This window comes from Adiantum capillus-veneris, chromosome 24 (assembly GCF_014529385.1).
Source record: "Adiantum capillus-veneris isolate H3 chromosome 24, ASM1452938v2, whole genome shotgun sequence".
NCBI lineage: Eukaryota > Viridiplantae > Streptophyta > Polypodiopsida > Polypodiales > Pteridaceae > Adiantum > Adiantum capillus-veneris.
The window spans coordinates 15,222,322-15,247,901 of record NC_140954.1 but is presented as its reverse complement, the minus strand read 5'-3'; the positions used below and the strand labels follow the sequence as shown (position 1 = coordinate 15,247,901).

Sequence of the window (25,580 nt, the reverse complement as noted above, 5' to 3'; positions counted from 1 at the left end):
TGGATGTGTCACGTGACACTGTGGGTGGCCAGCCTAGAGACACTAGCCGTACAAGGAAGTGCCCTAGACCTGTGTGAAGCAACAGTGGTGTAAATCTAACACGAAAGGGGAGCTAGTCTTTGGGGTCAATCTCTCTGGCGTAGAACTTCGTCGTGCCGTGTCGTCTCTCTCTCTCTCTCACTTTTTTTCAGTTCTTTTAGTTTTCTCGTGTGTGTTGTGGTAGATTCTCGACTTGGAGTGTCCAAGTCTGTTACAAGCGGTTGCACAAGGTCCACATCGGATGGTTGCACCATGTTTTTGAAAACTCCCTCAATCGGAGTAGAGGACATTAGAGGCCCTTGTGCTTTTTGGTGGAGGAGGAGGAGGAGGAGGAACTACCTAAGGCAACATAGGTGGCAACATGTGATTCAGAATTGTTGGAAGCTCTGCAGAACCGGGAGATTCTACTGAGGATGCCTCAAGAGTATGTGGCGGAGTTCATCAAGGAGAAACTACAGGTACTCTCTCGAATCCAAAAACGCCATCTTGCTCGGTCTGCTCTTGAGAAGACGAGTATGCTTTCAGAAAAGCACACGATCGAAGCTCTAATACCATTGTAACGGGACGGCACCACATGCCAACTAAAAGAACAAACTGGAACAGATGTTTAGCACTTCAAACAATTGAACAGAAAGAAGAAGAAGAAGAAGAAGAAGAAGAAGATTGTTTTAACATCGTAGGAAACTATCCCAAGAGACCTTAAAGATATATCCGACGAGGAGAGTTGAACTCAAAGAGAGAGAGAGAGTCCACACGAGACACAAAGCGGCGGAGTTCCACTCCCAGACTACAATGGCCCCAAATTGTAGCGCCCCTTTCTGTATTTCTTTATAATGCTCCAATAGGTAGCAACTCTGTGCCCTTCTCTGTTTCTCCCACAGATAGAATGCCATAGAGAGAGCCCGCAGGACTTATTTAAAGACCCTTCCCCTATCAAAAGCAGCTACATGAAAAGGAGTGCCTCCACAAGCATTTAGTGCAAAAAGTCAACACCCAAAAGCTGTCAGCACGAATTGCGGGATTTTCATACGATTGTCAACGCGAAATCCGAGATGGTCCATACAATATGCCACGTCATCATTCTTCACGCAATTTTGAGTGTGTCCAATGGTTCTACTTTATTATAGGATTTTAGGCCCCTTGGCCAAGATTCTGCAAGTTGGTTTGGTTAGGATTTTGATTCCTAATCCACTTTGGGTTTTAGGCTCCTCGACCAGCTTCAACAAGTTGGTAAGTCTTCTTCTTCTTCTTCTTCTTCTTCTTCTTCTTCTTCTTCTTGTTCTAGGGTTTAGGCCCTCGGCCCGGATCTGCAGGTTGCCTAGGGTTAGGATCAAGGAGTCCTAACCCCCTTAGTCACAATGGTTAACACGTCAGCGGTTTGTAATACATGGTCACTCTCTAAATGGCATAGTCCTCGCCATTCAATTGCCACTCAGGAGAAAAGGTGGGTAGGGTAGAAATCCTGATTGGTTAATCTCCTACGTTGGAGTATAATTATGACCAATCTCCCCACTCCTTGTGATGTGTTGCTCCATCATTGGCAACCTCTTCATGTACTTCTTCATCATGGATTGTCTATAAGAACCTTCACCCTTTACCCTGTTCCACGGTTGAGAAAAACTAGGGCATGTGAAAAGACTAGAGCACGTTGAGATGAAGAGGGTTCTCCAAATCAGCCACCACAAATAGCACTAAGGGAGCCCCAAGAGGGTGAAAAATCGCAGCAACCAGCCGTAAGCTCCTCTTTGTGTCACAAACCGCTAAGCTCCTCTTTGTGTCACAAACCGCTGACGTGTCAAAGCCTTGAAGAATGGAGCCAACTTACAGATGATGGCCGAGGGGCCTAAACCCTAAAAAGAACAAGTAACAAAAGAAGAAGTCCTACCAACTTAAGGGGACCCCGTCCAATGGGGCCCCAGTGACATAAAGGAATTAAAATAAAGCAAGACCCACGCAAAAGCTGATAACGTGGCAGTTGTACGGACGCTCCGGATTTTCCACTGACATGACGACATGGCACTGTACAGATTTCCGCGCTTTGGGCTGACTGCTGACGTAGCAGTTGTACGAAATTCCGTGATTTACGCTGGCAACTTTTTGACATTGCTTTTGGACCAAAAGCTTTTGAGTTTTGAAGGCTTTTCACTGTAATTGCTTTTCAGGCCAAGGGCCTTTAAATATGAGGTTAGAGCTCATTCTCTGGCATGCATCCCGGAGAAGGTGTAGAGACTGGAGTACCGGCTTGTACTGTATTGATGCAATACAAAGAAATACCGAAAGGGGTGCCAAGGTTTGGGAATTCTGCCACTCCGTGTCGCGTGTCGTCTCTCTCCCTCAGTTCAGTTGTTATTGAAGTGCTAAAAGTCTGTTCAGTTTGTTCTTTCAATTGACACGTGGTGCCCGTCTTGTGACAGTGGTATCAGAGCATCAAGCGTTTGCTTTTCTGAAAGCATACCGGTCCCACCAAAGAGCAGACAGAGCAAGATCGCACTTCCAAAGTTCATTGAAAATTTTAGCTTCGTGCTCCGACTCGGACTTATTAGGCACTCCCACTCTTACTTCATCGCGCATCGGGCGCGCTCTCGTCTTCACCGCTCATGTCTTACAGGGCATAAGCCATAAAGATTACTTGCAAAGAAGGATCCAAGATTTGTTTCGAGTCACTGTTTTTCTCAAAAGCAGTGCCATGCAGATGTTGGTGTCTATAGCTACAAAGCCGCACACTTCCAAGGACTTGGCAAGCTTTCAAGAGAATTTTTTGCCCGAAGTTGTATGGTTTCTGACATCTTCCTTCGGAGTGCAACTTCTGACAGAGTGGGGTATCCTGAAATGCTTGCCATGGAAACCCTAGCAGATTATAACTTGAAATTTCCCGACATCTCCCTGGGAGATGTCTCTTCACGAGCAGATGACCTTGGAGGTTTAGTGCGATTGCTACCATTGCCGCCAAAGAAACACTGTTTTTCCAAGAGCTAATGGACCATGTTGTGCTCGGCTACGACCCTATGGAATGAACCTAACCCTAATTTTTTTGGTGCAGGTTTCAGGATGGAAAGTCATTCAACTTTTCAAGCTCGACTGATGTCAAGATTGCTTTTTAAGTTTGAAATCTGCTTGAGAACTTGTTTGGTGATCCTGTTTGGAATCTGTTTGAAATGGATGGTATCTGTTTTGAACCTGTCTTGGTGCCGATTTGAATTGTTGACTCTGGTTTTAATACCGGTTTCAATGTTGGTGATTTTACTCCCGGGTGGAGTGGTGACAAATGATGTTTGAGAATGCTTGTTCATACTCATGGCCCGGACCCTTGTGGTTATTTGCGGGGGGAGTATTAAATGATTGAAAAGTGTTGTTTTTACTCATGGCCCGGACCCTTGTGGTTATTTGTGGGGCGGGGGGGAGGGGGTATTGTTGTTGTGACTCCCGGCCTAAACCTGGATGGTTATGCGGGAGGAGTATTAAGAAGTCTGAGCAGTGGTTACTCTCAGCACCTCCAAACGACGCACGCTATGGTCTGGGAAGCGTTTGGTTGTAAAAGGCCTCTATATCTCATGGCCCGGACCTTTTTAGGTTATTTGCGGGAGGAGTGATGAGGAAGTCGTTGAACAGCTCATGGCCCAGACTCAGATGGTTATTTGCAGGGGGTGTTCATCGGCGGCTTTATGTTTCTATCTTGTAACATGCATATGTGAGCACTTGTGTTGCATTGTGATGTGCCAACCACTGAATAATCATAATTGGATGAGATTGCCTGGGTATGTAACTTTAGTGCATCAAGACACCCGTGGAAGATCAGTGCGATCTGGGCGTGATGGCTAATTTTACTACGCCAGAATATCAAGAGTCCCGATCTGGACGAAAGGAGAAGCCAACTCTGTGATCAAAAGAGCCGAAAGGAGAAGCTAACTCCTTAACAAAAAGAGCAAATTGATTGTCCCTCAGAAATTTTTGAGCTAACTTGAGTTGTTTTGCAGATATGCTGTAATCGTGGACGATTACTCTCTTTCAAGAAGGGGAGATGTCACAAACTGCTAACGTGTCAAAGCCCTGAAGAATGGAGCCAACTTACAGATGCTGGCCGAGGGTCTAAACCCTAAGAAGAACAAGTAACAGAAGAAGAAGTCCTACCAACTTATAGCGACCCCGTCCGATGGGGCCCCAGTGACATAAAGGAATTAAAGTAAAGCACGACCCACGCAAAAGCTGATGATGTGGCAACTGTACGGACGCTCTAGATTTTCTGCTGACATGATGACGTGGCACTGTACAGATTTCTGCGTTTTGCGTTGACTGCTGACGTTGCAGTTGTGCAGAATTCCCTGTTTTACGCTGGCAGCTTTTTGCCATTGCTTTTGGACCAAAATCTTTTGAGTTTTGAAGGCTTTTCACTGTAATTGCTTTTCAAGCCAAGGGCCTTTAAATATGAGGTTAGGGCTCATTCTCTCAGAGAAGGTGCAGAGACTGGAGTACCGGCTTGTACTGTGTTGATGCAATATAAAGATATACCAAAAGGGGCGCCAAGGTTTGAGGCCAATACTCTCTCGGGTGGAATTCCGCCACTCTGTGTCGCGTGTCATCTCTCTCTCTCAGTTCAGTACTCATACAAATCACCGATCCAACCAGAGAGCACACATGGCTCTGATACTCTGTCAAAGGTGCAACGAAAAAGGTGAAACAGATGATGACCAAGTCTTCAACTGTGAGCACACCTCCTCTCTAACACAGGCAGCCCACCAGATCTCTGATCTATCACGATAGAACTCCATTGCACAAGCCTCTAAACAAAGGCCCACCACAAGATTCCTTTGGAAGCCACAGCCTACAACTCCTGCACATAGGGCAGGCCAAGAGAGGGCTAGAGAGAGAGAGAGAGAGAGAGAGAGAGAGACGCTATTGCTCCCAAAAACGCTGGATATACTGTTCTGCACTGGAATGACATACAAGGGCAGGCAGGGAGAAAACCGAATTGAATATATTGTTTCCAAATTTATAATTAGGTAAGTCTAAGTTACTCCCCTAAGAAACAAAGTGTCATTTGATCTTCTAAACATGTTTCTGCGTTATCGAATTGCAAGTTTGAGGTTTAACATCATTGTTTGAGTTCCCATCCAAATTTGCTCTCTGGTAATAGTGTGATTGTCTTTGTTTCTGCTGTTTGTTTCTTGTATGTTATGGATGTTGAGTATAGGGTGTTCTGTCTCTTTTGCTTAATACGATAAGCAATGATACCCGAGCTGCAGGAGTTCCCAAGAAGAGGTAAGCCATTTGCATTTCCTAAATCTAGTTGCTCAACAGCAGCTGGCACAGTAAGAAGAACATACGCACAAATTACCCTCCCGTATTGCAGCTTCATTTCAAGGATAATCGCACTTAACTTCCTCGTGGTTGGCGCTACTGCAACACTGAATCAATCGTTCTTGTTCCTAATACCCAAGCCGTCTCACCCTAGGTGTTCGTGCCTGATACCATTCAACAGAATTCTAGTGAAAATTATGGCATTTACTCTGGATAGTAGATTGCAATTTCAATGATTCTTTTCTGATTCATGTGACAAGTCCAGCCATCGAAACCTAAACCTCATGGCCAACCCAAAAACTCTAGCAACACAATCAGACGACTTCAACAACCAACTGCTTACCAGTTCTTCGCAAAGATCTTTCAGAGGCTGTCTCTTTGATTGGTAGTCAGGAAGGTGAGCAAACTTGTAAAACGATACAACTACTAGAGGTGCAGGAGAAGGTGGAGCAGAAGCCCGTTCTTCCTCCTCCGTAAGGGCTATAGTAGAAGCGACATGCAAAAGACAATCCTGCTGGCGATGGCTTCTTTCATGGCCCTGGGGATGGAGATGGCGAGCTCGGGTGCACACTTCTCCTGCCTGCAATTGTTGATGTTGGAGATAAGAATGTAGCTGTTGTTGATGCTGCTGCTGCTGCAGATGAGTGCAGGTCGTCATGAGACTATGATGCAGAAGAGGACTCAGCGGCCGTAGCTTTGTAGTGAGAGACGTTATATTCGTCAACATGAGATGCACCATGTTGAGTGTGAAGAAGACGAAAAAGAAAGAGGGAGGACCCAAAGCTTCCTACCATTGGGAATTTACAGTGAGTAAGCGAGAAAATGTCGCATTTGTAGGGTAAAGGGGCCAATAGCGTGCCGGGTTCCAATCCCAAAACGCGGCAAGCCCCTTACTTGTACAAGTTTCCTCCAGAAGAAGAACACAAGCTAACGGATGGTGTACTGGTTAGCCGAGAGTTGGGTGCAATCCTGATCGTCCGATATCAAGATCGAGCCTTGTTGGCCACAATGCACTATATACACCCCGCGGCGTCTCCCTTTCCATGGTCGTTTTTGTTACACATGGAATTTCGAACTGTGTCGTACCGCTTCTATGTCGCACCATTCAAGTTGGCCTTACTATCCTAGATAGCCCTTGTGTTGAGCTTTTGATCGTGCCCTCCCAAGCTGAAAACTGTTATGTACACTGAGTGCAATTCTTCGCCTTCCTTAGGTGGTCCGCTATTGGCCCCTTTACCCTAAGTAGCGGCTTACTTGCAAATTTATATTCCACTAGCTCGCGCGACCCGCCTACCGACGGGTTTCGCTCACTCTTACCGCCTCACTTTGTATGTGTTTGTGTGTGTGGATATCTTTATACATCTCTCCATGATACACACATGATCGACACTATCACGAATGACGTACGAATACTTATTTACCCATTGTTCAAATGCAAGTTCTTATCTCACTCTGTCTTTGGCTCCTTTAGACTACTCATGCTACATTTAACCTTTTCGCATCTTTCTCTTCTCCTTCTCCCTTCCGTGCGCGCGCACACACAAACACACACACAATTTACATAAAAGCAAATCACTAAAGAGACATATTTCAACAAAAAAAAACAGTTTACATTATTGTCAAAAAGGCTCAGGAATATATCTGCATAGCACTCTTAGTCGTGCTATTTCAATGGGATCAATATATTAAGCTGGAGCTCTACAAACTTCTCTTAAATCTATTTTTTGAACTCAGCTCAAGTAAATTTTGTAATGACGAAGCAACCCAAGCTCTTGCTTTAAGAGCATGAGGTTAAGATTGGGAAAGAAATAGGGAGCAATTTGATGTAAATCGTGTCCAACTCGTCATCTACATATGACCCCCAAACAGTGTAGTTTTTCTCAATCACTTCCCATGCCCATTGCCATCCCCATTCAACAAGTAACAAACTTTCTTCAAGGGCATCAACAATAAGATTTTTTACACTTGAAAAAATATTCACAATTTCGTGGCCATTTAATTGGCTGCAAGAAAAGAGGGCAACATTAGTACTCAAAGCTTAAAATTATAAAGAGAGAGAGAGAGAGAGAGAGAGAGAGAGAGAGAGAGAGATGATCAACATGGCCACTTGTTAAAAGTGCACTTAAGCACAATACGAACACTTCAATTACTATTCGTCATGCCAAAATAGAGCTGCATTGCCAAAGAATGTCAAGAGATCTATTAGCTCAAAGTCTTTACAACAACCTCGATGTTTTTGTTTACAACGACTCATATTCTACTCTATACTTAGACGGTTGAGGATCACTCCAATATATCCCATTGATAAACTTGATAATTAATTTCAAAACTTCAAACTCTTCATCTGAAATATAAGATTTATTATTGTGATATATCTTTCGCAATTGAATATCACAACCACAAACATTGACATAATAAATATCAACCATATGTAGTTCTTGTAGGACTCTCATCAATTTTATTTCGCTCAATATTTGTGGCACTTTGCATAGTGAAATGCTTAAGCGTCCATAATTTCAATACCACCCATCTGCATATGAATACACCCAATGATGCCACCAACACCATGTACCATTTCCTTGACAAATATACTCTTCCTTAACTTTCAAATAGATATGCATCTTTATATGTATTGGGAGAATAGCCAATACATCATGACCCATGTTAACCTACATTAGCAATTAGCAAAGTTCTCGCTCGCTCGCTCTCTCTCTCTCTCTCTCTCTCTCTCTCTCTCTCTCTCTCTCTCTCTCATTAACCTATGTAGTAGATAAAAACCCACCTCAATAAGCCAACAATAAGTTAAAAAATATGGTTCTTAGAATGCATAAACAATGGATCAAAGTGTTCGATCATCTAGAGAAGTTGAGCCTACGACACACTCTACTTGGAACTCTCAAGATCCAAGGTCCAACACGTCGAACACGGCGACCGAGGCACCGAGGTGAGTCACCCAAAGAATAGATTCTAAACATCCATTCATTCACTCCATAGGGACCGTATGAAAAGTTTCAATTGAGAGGCCATTGCATACCTAACTCTCGTATAGTGATTCGCATATCATCTATATCAAACTCTATGTGATAATAACCTACAACACTTCTAAAATCTCGTGCTTCATATAATTCCAAGACAGAATGTCTGCAATAATATTGAAGCCTGCAATGAAGATAACAACCAACCATTCAGGCATAAAAGGTAACAACACATTAGCGTCACATGGATTCAAGTTCAAGATATACGCACCGAAGGATCTCAAAATCCTCGATAATACGAATAATGTCCTCAGCATGTGCAGGACCCCTACACAATGGAGGATCTAGAAAACAACGTCACACATGTAATTATATAATAAAGACCACAAAGTTCTCATTCATGGTAAAAGTAAGTATCAAAGATACGATTTTACATACCTCTAATATAAAAAGGTACATCATTGAAGGTGTACGAAACATGATGTATCGTGCCATTCTTTATCTGCTCTAACAACGGAGATTTAGAAGTTTAAGAGCAAGAGATATGAAATAAAATAAAGAAGACTTTGATGATCATACTGTAGAGAATTTGTTTAAGTAAAGGATTTAAGAGAGAGAGAGAGAGAGAGAGAGAGAGGAATGAAAGCAATTCAAAAGACTTTGAAATTTCACAACTTATAAAGATGCTTTGAATATTTTGAATGTAGCAGAGACAATACAAAAGAGTTATTCAAAATGTAGCCTTCGAGAGACCACGTTAGGGATTCTATAAGTCCAAGGACCTATGTCGTATACATTTTGTAAGATACGGGGGGGTGTTTCAACTAAGGTAAATATCCTCAATCGATATGGTGTAGTGCGATCTCCAACAACCCCCACTTGTTGTGCATTGATTGGCGTCTCGTCACTCACAAACCAAATAAATATTAACTTGAATTCGACGATGCTTATGGTCCGGAGAAAAGGCAACATGGTAGTATCCAAGAACTTCCATAGACATATCTCTACCTAAGTATAGCATTTCATAAACACCTACGATGATAAATCCTCGATGGCAATGATCTCTGCAAAGGCATCCATGAATTATGTAAAGCAATAAAAGCTTAAAACTACCAATATACCATATAAAAACTCTTACAATATAATATGAGTAGTATCAAATAAGATCACCAAAAACATAGCAGGAACTCTTCCCCTCCATTGTGGTGGATCTTCAACAAAGTAAATCAATGTATAAGCCAATCTTTTCAAGAAAATAATAGGTCAAGTTAATACACTAAATTAAAAAGAAGATAAATACCTCGAATGAGTTCAGTGATGTGACCCACTATATAGGATGCGCTGCGTCGAGGATCAATAAAATTTAACATCAATTGTGTCTGACTTTAAGTGAGAGCCACAATGTCAATTTGAACTTATTGTTATTAGTTCGCTAGTAATACTTCCTTGAATACAATGTTTGGAGTGTAGTAACACTCCTCTTGAGTGTTTTCAGTATTGACAACAATTCTCATAGCAGCTGCACTTCGCACACATGACATTGCAACATATAATTGTCTGTGAGAGAAGATCGATGATGCAAGATATAGACCGAGAATTCCCAATGTTTGTCCTCGTGCTTTGTTGATAGTCATCCCAAAAGCAAGCCTGATTGGAAACTGACGACGCTTCATTTGAAATGAAAGTCCCTGATGGTTTCCAATAATAAATTCAATCCTTGGAATAAAACCTCTCTCTCCAATATTTGATCCTGTAACTATCTCTGCCTCAATTACCTTATGATGAAATTGCTTACATGTCAATCTGGTTCCGTTGCATAATCCACGTCTTGGATCTAAATTTCGCAGCAACATTATAGGAGCATTCTCTTTCAAGACTAAAGCATGAAGTGGAAAACCACCGCCAAGAGTAAAGCTATTCAGATATTCAATTGTGTACAAATGTGTGTTTTCCTCTAACATACAAATTGAATATGCACTCAGATACTCTTTGAAAACTCCATGCATTCTTTGCAATGCATAGTCATTGATTAAATCCACCTCTTTATTCCGCGGAGCAAGTATTTCTCAATCTCTGAAAAAACTTGCATGATCATGCACATGATACAAATCTCCATGTATAAAGCTTAGAAGATCTGCCAAACTATTTCCAGGAAGCACCATGTGTGAAGGTATTTTTACTCTGTCTAAGTCTCCTCCATCATCCATATCCCCATTGCCAATATCAAGCACCCAACACCGAAAAACTTTGTTGAAGTGAATTTGAACCGCAATCAAGTATACAGATATTTCTGGTAAGCCTCAATATCTTCGTATACTTCCATATGTGAGAATGACACAACGAAGCATTTACAATGTCTGCACGACTCCCTTTTGGTACAACAGGTAGTATTTGTCGAAAGTCGCCTCCAAACAAAATGACTTTTCCACCAAACAAAGTGTATCGTTGCATAATATCTCTTAAAGTTTTGTCCACTGCTTCAAATGCATAGCGATGTGTCATGGGAGCTTCATCCCATATAAGTAAAGATGCATTCCTTAGAAGTTCTGCAAGTTGACTATTTACCTTTATATTGCAAGTTGCTTCAGAGTGAATCTCGAAAGGTATCTTAAACCTAGAATGAGCAGTTCTTCCATTACTCAAAAGCAAAGCTGCAATACCTGAGGATGCACATGCAAGAACAACTCTACAACTTCCTCGCACTCGTGAAAGAAGTGCATTATATAGGTAAGTTTTTCCTAATCCACCAGGACCATCTAAGAAAAATACCTTCCCTAAATGTGTGTCAACAGCTTGCAGCACTTGGTGGTAAGCATCTCGTTGATCCCATTTTAAGGAAGTATCCATACGATCTGCTATACTACACTGCTCATCAACATTAAACATTGTTTCTTCAGCCATAGCACCATTTTCACTTAAGGATACCATTGTTGAGTCTATTGCAGGAAACATATGATCTCAAAGCCTCTTGCCATGTTGTTGCAAAAAGCATTCTATATGAAGCAAAGCTTGATTTTTTGCCACATCAAATCGTACACTTGCATCCGAAATACGCATCCTTAGGGCATAATAAACATAGTCCTCACAAAATTCGGTACAAAACCTGTCCCAAAGAGCAGCCGGAGGAAGTGGCTCACAAAAGACTAATATGATTGCAAACAATTGTCTCAATTGTATTCCAGTTTGAAGAAAAGATGCCTCTTGGAGGCAAAGTGACCATTCTTCATCATCTTGAAATAATCCTCTAGCTATACATGCCTCCTTGTATGTATCATAAATGTGACCATCATACATCCGCAAGTCTTCAAAAGATTTACATCCCTTGCAAATATTGAGTAGCATTCGTAGGTAATAAACCTCACCAGCAGTAGGGACAATATTATACATTCTTCCAATAGAAACACCATGTTGTCGTGGAGACGATGCCTTTCGAGTTTTATTCCATACCCAACCACTTGGAAATTCAGTATATGTGAGGCTATTTGCTTCTGGATATTTTTGATTTGTAACAAACCATTCCGTCAAGGTAGTTTTTTGATTTTGCTCATTATCTAGCAAATCTGATACATCATCACCATCTTGAAATGTAACCATATTCTGCAATGGAAGGTGTACTTGCAATCGTTGAATAGTTGGCCTTTCACTATGCATGTCAAAGCCAAATATTCTCCACATAGCCTCAGATGTAGAAATGTAACGTGCATTGAGATAACTCTTGATCTCATCAATAGCTCCTTCAGAATCTTGAAGAACAACAGTGGCTCGATCATGTCCCTTGTAGACATAATTATAAAGATATTTAACAACAGTGACAATTGAGCAAATCTCCACATTAATATGGGCTCTGTATCTCAGTGATAAGAGAGGGTTGTAGGGAACACCCCAACGATTATCTAAATTATAATTTTTAGATGGAACAAACCTTCCATCATCTCGTCCCATATCCACAGGATATCCACTTTCATTTACATTCGTAGACGTAGAAAATGTTTGTGGAAACTTGAATCTACACTTTCCATCAACCATACATGGAGAACTTGGTTTCAAAGGACCACATGGACCATGAACATTACAACGGCTCACTACATCAAATAACTTTGGAAACACATTCTTGTCAGGGAGCTCTGCACAAACCAACTTGTCATAGTGTAATGTATCGTGCAACCTGCCTACTGGCGATTCTCACGCGCTCTTACCACCTCACTCTGTATGTGTTTGTGTGTGTGTGTGTGTGTATATCTTTATACATCTCTCCATGACACACACATGATCGACACTATCACCAATAACGTACGAATACTTATTTACCCATTGTTCAAATGCAAGTTTTTATCTCACTCTGTCTTTGGCCCCTTTAGACTACTCATGCTACATCTAACCTTTTCGCATCTTTCTCTTCTCCTTCTCCCTTCCGCGCGCGCGCACACACACACACACACACGCACACACAGAGGTAAAGACAAAAAATCCCATCTTGGGTTTCTTGAATTACTCCGTCATTTGTGGTAGATTGTATTGCTCTCTTGGATATTCGAATATCCTCTTGATAAGAATATTGAGTTCAAGGCCTCTTGGTTCATTATCATGCTCTCTTGGGATTGCCTTTTGAGTATCATGCCTTGATTTTCAAAACTATGTGGGGAATTTCTAGGGTCAATTGGAATTGCTCTAGGCATTTACATGAAGCCCGAGATCTTTGGAAACCCTCTCTGTGACATTAAAATTTACATCTTTGGATGGAACCATGGGAGGACTCAAACACCCTAAGTGCTCTTGTAAGGTCTGCTTTAAGTTCATTTTCATCTCTTTTCTTTCTATGTTTGTTAGTGTGGGTGTTTTATTTCTATGTGTGTGAGGCCTTATGGTCAAGTTTCTCTCTCTCTCTCTCTCTCTCTCTCTCTCTCTCTCTCTCTCTCTCTCTAGAGAACACAGGAGCTACAGAGATCCACAGTGCAAATGAGGATGGATTCTGGTAGTAGAAGTACTTTTGTTATAGTCTTTTAGTACCCAAACATGGTATCAGATTCACAATTTTGTAACAGTTTGGTCTCATATGTCATTTTAGCCATTTGAAGATGTTAATATAACAATTTATTTCATTTCATTTCTTCCTCTCTATCTTCACAATTTTGTAACAGATGTCATTAAAATCTGCATTTTAGGATGGAATTGTGGGAGGACTCAAACACCCTCATCGCCTAAATCTTTAAGGTCTGATGGGATAGTTTTTTATGACTTTAAAACTTTGTTCTTCTCGGGTGGGTGTGTGGGTGTGCGCTAAAATGGTATAACCCTCTTGAGTTCAACCCCTCGTCATCTCTCTCTCTCTCTCTCTCTCTCTCTCTCTCTCTCTCTCTCTCTCTTTGTGTGTGTGCGTGTGTAGTATGTGTGCGTGTATGTGTGTAAGTACCCTCCAATTGAGTTCATTTTCATCTCTCTATCTCTCTATGTGTCTTTGTGTGTGTGTGTGTATGTTTTATTTCTCTATGTGTGAAGCCTTATGGACATTTTGTGTCCTACGACGTTAAAACTCTCTGCTTCTCGGGTGTGTGTGTGTGTGCGCGCGCAAATGAAAAGAGAAAAATGGTATAACCTTTATGGGTTTTTTTCTTAGAGGCCTTACATGGTTATAACCTTGTGGACTCCCAAGTGTGGTAGATTGGTTATGCCATTTTCCTCTAGAATAACATGTCTTGGGTTCAACTCCTCATCTGCTAGATGTTTAAGGTCTCTTGGGATAGTTTCCTACATCGTTAAAACTCTCTTCTTCTCGGGTGTGTGTGTGTGGGTGAGTGTGTGTGCCCTAATAAAAAGAGGAAAATGGTATAACCTTTCTCTCTCCCAAGTGTGGTAGTTTGGTTATGCCATTCCCCTATTGAATAGCAGGTCTTGAGTTCAACTCCTCGTCGGCTGAATCTCTAAGGTCTTTTGGGATAGTTTCCTATGACGTTAAAACCCTCTTCTTCTTGTGTGTGTGTGTGTGTGTGTGTGCGCGCGCGCTAATGAAAAGAGTTAAATGGTATAACGCTCTCGAGTTCAACCCCTCATCATCTCTCTCTCTCTCTCTCTCTCTCTCTGTGTGTGTAGTATGCGTGCGTGTATGTGTGTAAATACCCTCCAATTGAGTTCATTTTCATCTCTCTGTCTCTCTATGGGTCTTTATGTGTGTGTGTGTGTATGTTTTATTTCTATGTGTGTGAAGCCTTATGGACAATTTTGTGTCCTACAACGTTAAAACTCTCTGCTTCTCGGGTGTGTGTGTGTGTGCGCACGCGCTAATGAAAAGAGAAAAATTGTAGAACCTTCATGGGTTTTTTTTCATAGTGGCCATACATGGTTATAATCTTTGTGGACTCCCAGGTGCGGCAGATTGATTATGCCATTTCCCTCTAGAATAACATGTCTTGGGTTCAACTCCTCGTCTGCTAGATCTTTAGGGTCTCTTGGGATAGTTTCCTACATCGTTAAAACTCTCTTCTTCTTGGGTGTGTGTGTGTGAGTGAGTGTGTGTGCCCTAATAAAAAGAGAAAAATGGTATAACGTTTCTCTCTCCCAAGTGTGGTAGTTTGGTTATGCCATTCCCCTCTTGAATAACAGGTCTTGAGTTTAACTCCTCGTCGGCTAAATCTTTAAGGTCTGTTGGGATAGTTTCCTATGACATTAAAACTCTCTTCTTCTCGGGTGTGTGTGTGCGCTAATGAAAAGAGTAAAATGGTATTACCCTCTTGAGTTAAACCCCTCGTCATCTCTCTCTCTCTCTCTCTCTCTCTCTCTCTCTCTCTCTTTGTTTGTGTGTGTAGTATGTTTGCGTATATGTGTGTAAGTACCCTACAATTGAGTTCATTTTCATCTCTCTGTCTTTCCATGTGTCTTTGTGGGTGTGTGCATGTTTTATTTCTATGTGTGTGAAGCCCTATGTACAATTTTGTGTCCTACGACGTTAAAACTCTCTGCTGCTAGATCTTTAAGATCTCTTCAGATAGTTTCCTACATCGTTAAAACTCTCTTCTCAGGTGTGTGTGTGGGTGAGTGTGTGTGCCCTCTTGAGTTCAATTCCTCGTGTGTATAATTTCCTACAACGTTAAAACTCTCTTGTTCTTCTCTCTCTCTCTCTCTCTCTCTCTCTCTCTCTCTCTGTGAATAAACAAATCATAACATTAATCTAATAACATTAAATTACCATAACATTAATCATTGTCTTTGTCATTGATTTATGAATGAATCAGGTCATTGTAAATTTCTCTCTCTCTCTCTCTCTCTCTCTCTCTCTCTCTCTCTCTCTCTCTCTCTCTCTCTCTCCCCCCCCCCCCCCCCCTCTCTCTCTCTCTCTCTCTCTCTCTCTCTCTCTCTCTCTCTCTCTCTCTCTCTCCCCCCCCCCCTCTCTCTCTCTGAATAAACAAATCATTTCATATCATATTTCACATTTCATATCATTCTAATGTCATCTCTCTCTCTCTCTCTCTCTCTCTCTCTCTCTCTCTCTCTCTCTCTCTCTCTCTCTCTCTCTCTCGTGCGCGCGCGTGCGTGCGCGGTTGCGAATATGGCTCTATGAGCTCGCGTGGTTCCGAATATGACTCATGGCTCTATGAGCTTGCAACTTGCAAGACGGCTTGAAAGCCAAGCAGAGCCGCCACCATCTAGGCTTGAAAGCGTCGCAGAGCCGCCAGCATGTAGTACTTGAAAGCCTAATGCAGAGCCGCCATAAGCGAAATTGAAATTGAAGGCGGTGAAAAGCTTTTTGTCTCCAGCCTTCATCTTGCAGAAATGAACACGTGGCAAGGGTAGTGCTTCCGCCATATTATGTTAGTAGATAGAATCTCTACAGATTGTTCGCTCCCTATGAGTGAGCGAGAAAATGTAGCATTTGTAAGTAGCGGCTTATTTGCAAATTTATATTACATAGAATCTCTACAGATTCCTATGAGTAAGCGAGAAAATGTCGCATTTGTGATAAGCAGCTTACTTGCAAATTTATATTACATAGAATCTCTACAGATTGTTCGCTCCCTCGTCTGCCTATTGGTAGCTTCTTATTTGTATTGCATAGAATCTCTACAGATTCGTTCGCTCACTCTTCTCCCAGCGCAGCAAGGAGAGAGAAAAATTGCTTGCTATTGAACAGATTTGAACTCTGACGCTCACGTCCACTTCTAGCCACCTTCGCTAACCAACAGACCAGCTGATCACGATGTTGTCGTTCTATGGCATGCACATAGTGGGAACGATTTTTTTTTTCCCCGAGAAAAAGATCCTTCTATTAGTTAATAAAAGTGCCCATAGGGCTACAACCATCTCTACTAGAGAGGGTTACAACAATCATAAGGGGAGACTCTCCCAATGAAAAAACAACATATGTACAATGAGGGCTAAATCAGGATATGGGAGGAGGGAAGAGCCACACAGGTGGACGGTAGTGCCATCTGAGCCCACCCTAGGCCATGGTGAATAAAGGCCTAAGGCGCCAGAGTCGAAGGAACGCCTCTCTATGCTCCTGCATGCGGTTAGAGTTGCCCTGAAATCTCTCGCACTATCCCTTGAGAGTTTGGATCAGCTCCAACCAAAAATCTCAAACAATCTTTGCTGATGGCATGAGGCGAGCCTCAAAGATGCAAAAGCAGCAGGCCCGCCAGATGAACCAGAGTGTCAAGCCACAGACGAGCTCCCAACACACCTCTCTCTCACTGCACCACTCCTGTGGAGTAAGCTCTGTAGCAAGTTGGAGTGTAGCATGCTAGAGTGTAGCAGAATGAATGTTAGAAGATTTATTTTGTGACTTTTTAGATGAATGAATATATTTACCATAATGTATATATGCATATATAAATATAATATTAAGCTTTCTATTTCATCCTAGTATTTATCTCAAAGATAATCTACCTTTACTTTACCATTAAAATGTATTGTGGGTAAAGGTGTCAATAGCTATGCCTCTTTACCTTGGGGGAAAAAGCATTGGTTCCTTCTTTCTACTATCCCATTATCACCTCACACTCTAGCTAGATCCTATAGCTAGTGTAATTTTCAATATATATATACTCTATGTATTTTCCATATTTTTCTTATATTTCTTATATTTCTTTTTTATAGCTACTATGAAGGTATCAAATCCTAATGGGACACTAATTCTCAAAGATGCACCTATTTTAATGCATTATTGCAAGGATGCTTACAAAACTTTGTCAAGTAGCAATGTCATGCTTTCATATTGCATGAAGTGTCCATTGGAATCAAATGAAATTCTATGCTAAGGGGACCACAAGAAGACTTTTGCTGCTAGAAAGATACCCTATTTTGATGATTCTTTTACACATGGTTCCCATCCGAATTGGAAAAAGTATATAATCTTAAGTATGGAAAAATCACTTGCCGAAAAACCAAAAATTCATGCCCATTTGCCAAAATATTATGGTCGGATGACGGACGAAAAGTGTTTAAAAAACGATCGATCTGTTAGCCGGTGGCCGGTGGGCGACGATCGGTGGCTGATGGACTTGTCTTCTTCAGGGGGGCCACACATGGGCACATGGGAGAATTCAATTTGGACTTGTCTACACAAGGGCGGATACACACGGCTTCCTCTCATGAGAGAGGACAACCCTTTTGGCCTATAAAAGGAGGCCTCTTCTACACACGGTTTGGCAATTCTGAAGTTAATGAAACAAGATGTATGTGAGGTGGTGAGAGAGAAGCAAGGAGGGAGCTCCATTAAGGGTATAATCCCTTTGTAACCTACTTTTAGTTTGAAGTACTAAAGCCATTGAGTGGTTGCTTTTCCATGGATGTAACCATGTATATTGTGCTCTCTCTCTCTCTCTCTCTCTCTCTCTCTCTCTCTCTCTCTCTCTCTCAATTTCTAAGATTACACCAAAGTTAATTTTTGGGTATGTATACTTGGGAGATGATGAAGCGTGTGAAATTATTGACAAAGGTACAATTTGTGTAAAAACTGCAAATGGAAGCTTAAAGATGTTAGGCATGTTCCTTCTCTTCACAAAAAAATAATCTCTATAGAACAATTGGACGATGAAGGTCACAACATTGCATTTGGAAACAAACATTAAAATATTTCAAAGGGATCTTTGGTGGTTTCTAAAGGAGAAAAGGTTGGTACACTTTACTTGTGTACTGTCAGCACGCAATCTTCAACTTCTGCAACAGCTACAAAAGTCAACAGTGCGGTGTGGCATTGTCCGCTAGGGCATATGAGTGCCAAAGGAATGCAAATCCTTCAATCAAAGAAGCTTCTACCAGGTTTGAAAAAAGTGAACTTATAGTTCTGTGAAGATTGTGTTTACAATAAACAAAAGAGGGTAAAATTTCAAAAAAAAGAAAATAAAAGAACATTAAAAACTTAAATTGGTTCATTTTGATGTTTGGGGTCCTACAAGTACACCATCCCTTGGTGGCTCATTGTACTATATAACATCCATAGATGATGCAACTAGGAATACATGGGTTTATGTAATGAAGAATAAATTTGATGTGTTTTCCATATTTCAAAGGTGGAAATTCTTTGTGGAGAATGAAGCAGGTACCAAGCTTAAATGCCTCAAATCCGACATTGGAGGTAAATATTACAGCCAAGCTTTTGTGCTAGCAATGGCATTCAGAGGCAAAGGACAACCCCAAGGATACCTCAACAGAATGGCATTTTGGAAAGGATAAACAAAACAATCATGGAGCGAGCACGAAGCATGTGGCTACATGCAAGCCTATCATTTGAGCTTTGGGTGGAAGAAATAAGTACGTATGTGTACTTGATCAACCGGTCACCCTCAACGGCATTTGATGGGGGGGTTCTAGAAGAGGCATGGATAGGTAAACCGGTGAGTTATGCATTTCTCAAAGTGTTTAGGTGCAAGGTTTTATGCATATAGATAGCAACCTAAGGTAAAGCTAGATGCAAAGTTCAAAAAGTGTTTTTCATTGGCTATGGAGAAGCTGACTTTGGGTATCCCCTATGGAATCATGAAGATGGTAGGGATGTAATTTTCAACAAACAAAATATGTACAAAGATTAAAAAACAAACAAAAAGCTACAGGTGATGAGTAAATGGAGCTTGAGGATAGTGAAAACTCCAAAGGAGTGCAAATGGTGACAATGTGCAATGTCAATCAAATGAAGAGCCTCAACCTATGCCCCAAAGATCTACAAGAGCAAGTAGACTATGAAGCCCCAGGGAACTACCTTCTAGGATTCATCGCCTCCCGTATATATAGCCCTTGGCCTGAATCCCCAGTCCACACTGATAGCCGGCCGCTTGTTGGCTCGGGTCTATGACCCCCCCTGGGATGCCCTTGGCTTGACATTACTCCCCCCTTGGAAAAGTGTTTTTGTCCTCGAAAACAAAAGTGGGAAACTTCTTCTTAAGAACACTAATGCTTTCCCAAGTGGCACCTTCTTCAGGTCGATCTTTTCGCTTGATTAAAGCTTGACGACGTACATGATGATGCGTACGTAAATCATGATAGTCCAGAATTTTCTCAAGTTCATGCAATGGGGTAGGAGGTTGAACAAAATTGACTAGAAAATCCTTAGGGAAGCTGTGGAAAAACTTATTATGCGTATATAGGTAAATAGGAAATTATTAGGTGAAGAATTTACCAATTAAGACCACAAATTTAACCTAGATTTGGGTAAAATTGGATACAAAGATTAAGTTTAGCTTTTGGATAATTTACCTAATGATTAGATGTCCTTTTTATAAGGATAAGAAGCTATGGCACCTAAAAAGACCCGAGCCAATACTACATCTAATGATGAGGGTAGAGCTCTAAAAAGAACTAGAGCGTCTCACGACGATGAAGCGGGGCCTAGTAGTAGGCCTACGGAGAAGAGTATTCAGACACTAGCGTAGTAGCAGATGGCCAATCAGTCCCAGGTGGGTTTTCCATTATTCAATTAAGTCTTTGTATAGTTTAAGTTCTTTCATAAGTTAGCATTGCATACGTAAGAAGTGAGCAAGAATCATAAAAGGAATAATTGACCAAAAACGGAAGGTAACTTCCAACGTGCATTTGTTTATAATGTAGGAAATAATTTTTTGGGTTAAAACTGGTTGAATTAGGAAAGATATGATTGATCATCCTTAAGACAGCTTGTCTCAAGACACCTCCCACTCCTTGGTATAAATTGATGATAATGATGGCTTTCCAGCCACGGATAAGTCGGTTACCCCCATGAACGATGAGTTTCTACTCCGTGTCATGTCTTGATGTTTCTACATAAGTTAGGATACCGTTTTTGACCTAGGGGAGCCGCCCGGTTGTATGGGCAATTGGTCTGGTGTATGGGCACCCGGAACCTTGGGTGGGGGTTTATCCACTCCGGATTGTGAATAAGGAATGGATGCCGTTTTTTCACCTTTAGGTGGTCTTGAGACAAGAAGAGTACTGGTCATGGTTATTATGGACAATGTTTTGATTGACAGTACACTGTCTTAAGTATAAAGATGTCTGTTTTCTAAAAGCATGCTTCCAATGCTATCTTTAATACTTGATTGAAGGAATTACTGTGACGGAAAGTTAAAAGAAACTATTATTTTAAGTGTTAAAACAATGTGATAATAATTAGAAAACAAAAGAATCATGTGTGAGTGCGGGGTGGTAAGTGGGGATTGACTAAGGTTGTCAATCATGGACGGGTGGACCTGATTAGTCAGGTAACTATCCATCTCTGCGTACTAAAAACGTTTAGAAAACATCTTCAATTGGAAGAGGAGTCCACTAGGGGCTGTGCCCTCACATATGTTAGGGGGGAAAAAGCATTGGTTGAGGATACCTTAGCCCAATTTGTGGAAGTTATAGGGCCGAAATAGTTTTTTTGGACTTTTAATACGTTGTCCCGTTTCCATTGCGAGACGGGACTAGGTCTTCTTCTAAGGCTATAGACCCAAGCCATTGTCAATGTTAAAGGTCTATTCCTTGGATTTTTCTTGTTTAGAGACTCTGATTTTTATCAGACCTAGAACCTATCAAGGATCCCATCCCGATCTTGGTATTGGCGGGTTGGGGATCTTACAAGTGGTATCAGAGCGTGTGTTAATTAAAGTCTTGGACCTAGAGAAAAGTTTAAGGTATTAGGTTGAAATAAGTGATCTCTAACAAACTCAAATTAAAAACATATTTAATTGAAAAGAGGGAGAGAAATAAAGAGAGAAAATTATCCCCATCTTTGCAAGAAGATTTCCATTAGGCCTACTGTAAATCCATGGATTTCAACATTAGGTTTATGAGAGCTTGCCTATCCCGACACTATTCAATGCGAAAAAGCGTGATGAAATGGCTAGATAAGAGATTTTCTCCTTCCACTTGGGGGATCAGCTGTCAGGATCTGGTGGAATTTTCTTCATTGATGCGGGAGAGTTAGAAGGTTTATAACTAAATATGAAGAGGCTCAAATGGGCCGATGATCTTCAAGTGATTGAAATATACTTTTTCATTGGAATGGAGAATCCAAAGGAAACCCTTGTAATAGATGATGTCCAAGTATCCAAAAATCAATGGGTGTTTGATCAGGCATCTAAAGTAATTTACCCAGGTAGAATTAGGCCCATAGGTCTAGGCCCAGTTTTAATGGACTAAAGATGTTGTATATTTTGATCCTATATCTGATCCACCCAAAGTCCACAAGATTCTAGTATAGGATTGTCGTCACCCTTGTACATAGTACGACCTTCATGGATTGTATTAACTCTTGTACATACTATGGTTCTCATGGGTATGCTATAAGCAATTTTGTTTATGGCTTGGCAATTGTCTTCATCCTGTGTGCAAATAAGTTAAAAGCATAAGTAAGAGAGATTTCATTTGGCACTAAATTCCACTAATTTAATGTCAGGGAAATACTCGTGTAAATAGCCTTTACACTATTGCTCAAGAGAAAAATTACTACTAAAGCAAGGTCAACTCCCTACTCTCAAGGGCGAGGGACCCAATTTAGAGCGAGATGCCGAAGCATGGTTAGATGCTATGGACGACTATTTTAAAACTGGAGGAACTGCTCAAGAAAGCCAAAAAATGTTGGGTAAGCAACACTGCAGAGATAATCCCACGAGTAGTCCGTCTTGGGAGAAAATGAAGCAGGCAATCAAAGAACGATATCTCCCTCCTGCACATCAGGCTGTCAAGGTGAATGAATTCTTTGGTTTACGCCAACTAGGACTTTCATTAGAGGAGTACTACACCAAGTTTGTGTCTTTACGACGCTACGCTCCTCGGATGACCATGGAGCAACAAATTGCCCGTTTCTGTCAGGTTCTCAATAAACCCCTGAGTATACGTCTCGAAGCCATGAGGCCTATATCAATACAGGATGCCCTTCTCAGGGCTAAGCCTCTTGCAGCCGAAGGAACCCACTCTAGAAGGAACTATAATGGATTTAATAACTTTAGAGGAAGAGCCAGGGGAACTTTAACCAAGGATATCAACAACATGGAGTAGCTGCAGTAGTGAACTTGGAGCAGACCTTCCCAAATGTGAAGTGCTATGGATGCAATCAAATGGGGCACTATAGAAATAACTGTCCAGAAGAGCAAAACCCTCGAACTACTGCTAGAGCCATTCCTCAAAATCAAGGAGATAATCTAAGAGGAGGTAGAAATGGAGGACGAGGTAGATGAAGACCAAGAGGAGCCCGAGCTTATGCAATCATGGGAGAACCAACCTTAGTGAACGAGGAAGATGAAAGAGCCACTTCTTGGCTACAGTTAGTAATTCTAGAGCTCAACAACAATAGGCAGTTTTGTAAACCACTGTAAGTCGATAATGTAAAACTTTGAGTTACTTATATAATGGTGTACATTATTTCCTTTCCCCAAATTACTGAAGGAATCTAAAGTTAAATTAGCATTCAATCAAGAAATTAAGGATTGATCTAGAAAATGAGACAGAGGTTCTCGATAGTATAAAAAGAATTTGAATCTTGAGATTGAAATAGTTATTAAGAAACCAACTCACATTCTTTATGCACACGATGGCCTTCCTTGAAAAATGACTTAGATATGAAAGTATTAATGTACGACTAATAGGAAGCCAAAAAGAACTCTTGGTATGAAACTTCTTAAAACCCTTTACATATTGTTGGTCAACCAGGTTAGAGCACAGAGGGGGTACCTCTGGTGCAATGGTGGAAGCTTGTGCCGAATGTAGATTGCTCAGAATGGCAAGAACATGCGGAACGCGTTCAGATTGGCAATGCTGAAATACATGATACTTGTCGAACGCTGATTGCTCTGAATGGTCAGTTAGACTGAGCGCGTTCATGTTGACAAGGTGGATATATGGATCTTTTATGGAATTGATTTAACCTGGTTTTTGAGATGATACAAATGGTTTGTAAAGGTTTTTAAGATGGGCTCAACACTGAGAGTTTCTTGAGGAAAAATTGACTAGCAAGTAATCAGTAACATTTGGTAAAGTGGAAAGATTATCCCTCCGAAGATGCCACTTGGGAGGATGAATTTCTCTTCTCAAATACTTTCCCACTTTGGTTGAGATGAGGACATCTCAAATTCTTAAGTTGGGGTGATTATAAGGTCTCCACCTTTCGAGCTGCAGAGGGATTAACCTAAAATTTTTAGGGGAAAGCATTGGACTTACAAACACGTAAAGCACTAATTCAAAAGCAATTAAAAATGGTATTTTTAGAATCTTAAGCACAACAAACCCAAGCTAGAAATTTCCAGATTTAAATTCGGATAAAAACTGACCCCGCTAGTCCTTTTGAAAGATTCAATGTAAATTAAATTGTTAACACAAAAAACGGAAGGTAACTTCCAACGTGCATTTGTTTATAATGTAGGAAAGAATTGTTTGGGTTAAAACTGGTTGAATTAGGAAAGATATGATTGATCATCCTTAAAACAACTTGTCTCAAGACACCTCCGACTCCTTGCTATAAATTAATGATAATGATGGATTTCTAGCCACGGATAAGTCCGTTACCCCCATGAATGATGAGTTTCTACTCTGTGTCATGTCTTGATGTTTCTACATAAGTTAGGATACCGTTTTTAGCCTAGGGGAGTCGCCTGGGTTTACGGGCAATTGGTTTGGTGTATGGGCACGCGGAACCTTGGGTGGGGGTTTATCCACTCTGGATTGTGAATAAGGAATGGATGCCGTTTTTTCACCCTTAGGTGGTCTTGAGACAAGAAGAGTACTGGTCATGGTTATTATGGACAATGTTTTGATTGACAGTACCCTGTTTTAAGTTTAAAGATGTCTGTTTTCTAAAAGAATGCTTCCAATGCTGTCTTTAATAATTGATTGAAGGAATTACTGTGACGGAAAGTTAAAAGAAACTATTATTTTAAGTGTTAAAACAATGTGATAGTAATTAGAAAACAAAAGAATCATGTGTGAGTGCGGGGTGGTAAGTGGGGATTGACTAAGGTTGTCAATCATGGACGGGTGGACCTAATTAGTCAGGTAACTATCCATCACTGCGCACTTAAAACGTTTAGAAAACTTCTTCACTTGGAAGAGGAGTCCACTAGCGGCTGTGCCCTCACATATGTTAGGGGGAAAAAAGTGTTGGTTGAGGATACCTTAGCCCAATTTGTGGAAGTTATAGGGTCGAAATAGTTTTTTTGGACTTTTAATACGTTGTCCCGTTTCTGCTGCGAGACAAGACTAGGTCTTCTTCTAAAGCTATAGGCCCAAGCCATTGTCAATGGTAAAGGTCTATTCCTTGGATTTTTCTTGTTTAGAGACTCTGATTTTTATCAGACCTAGAGACCTGTCAAGGATCCCATCCCGATCTTGGTATTGGTGGGTTGGGGATCTTACAAGTGGTATCAGAGCATGTGTTAATTAAAGTCTTGGACCTAGAGAAAAGTTTAAGGTATTAGGTTGAAATAAGTGATCTCTAACAAACTCAACTTAAAGACATATTTAATTGAAAAGAGGGAGAGAAATAAAGAGAGAAAATTATCCCCATCTTTGCAGGAAGATTTCCATTAGGCCTACTGCAAATCCATGGATTTCAACATTAGGTTTATGAGAACTTGCCCATCCCAACACTATTCAATGCGAAAAAGCGTGATGAAATGGCTAGATAAGAGATTTTCTCCTTCCACTTGGAGGATCAGCTGGTTAGGATCTGGTGGAATTTTCTTCATTGATGCGGGAGAGTTAGAAGGTTTATAACTAAATATGAAGAGGCTCAAATGGGCCAAAGATCTTCAAGTGATTGAAATATACTTTTTCATTGGAACGGAGAATCCAGAGGAAACCCTTGTAATAGATGATGTCCAAGTATCAAAAAAT

At 41.0% G+C, this 25,580-nt stretch overlaps 2 protein-coding genes across 2 annotated transcripts in view; both read right to left on the bottom strand.

The window, feature by feature from the left end:
- LOC147425995 (Rhodanese/Cell cycle control phosphatase superfamily protein) overlaps positions 1–6,129 on the bottom strand; it is a 33,180-nt gene extending 27,051 nt beyond the window's left edge. The window contains exon 1 of the mRNA XM_086499165.1: positions 5,678–6,129. Coding sequence (XP_086355291.1) covers positions 5,678–6,073 — 396 coding nt within the window. The 5' untranslated portion in view covers positions 6,074–6,129. The remainder of the gene's footprint in view (positions 1–5,677) is intronic.
- Positions 6,130–10,532: 4,403 nt separating this feature from the next.
- Positions 10,533–25,580, bottom strand: part of LOC147425994 (uncharacterized) — a 30,673-nt gene continuing 15,625 nt past the window's right edge. Inside the window, exons 2-3 of the mRNA XM_086498159.1 lie at positions 11,564–12,404; positions 10,533–11,245 (exon numbers count right to left, since the gene is read on the bottom strand). Coding sequence (XP_086354285.1) covers positions 10,533–11,245; positions 11,564–12,404 — 1,554 coding nt within the window. The remainder of the gene's footprint in view (positions 11,246–11,563; positions 12,405–25,580) is intronic.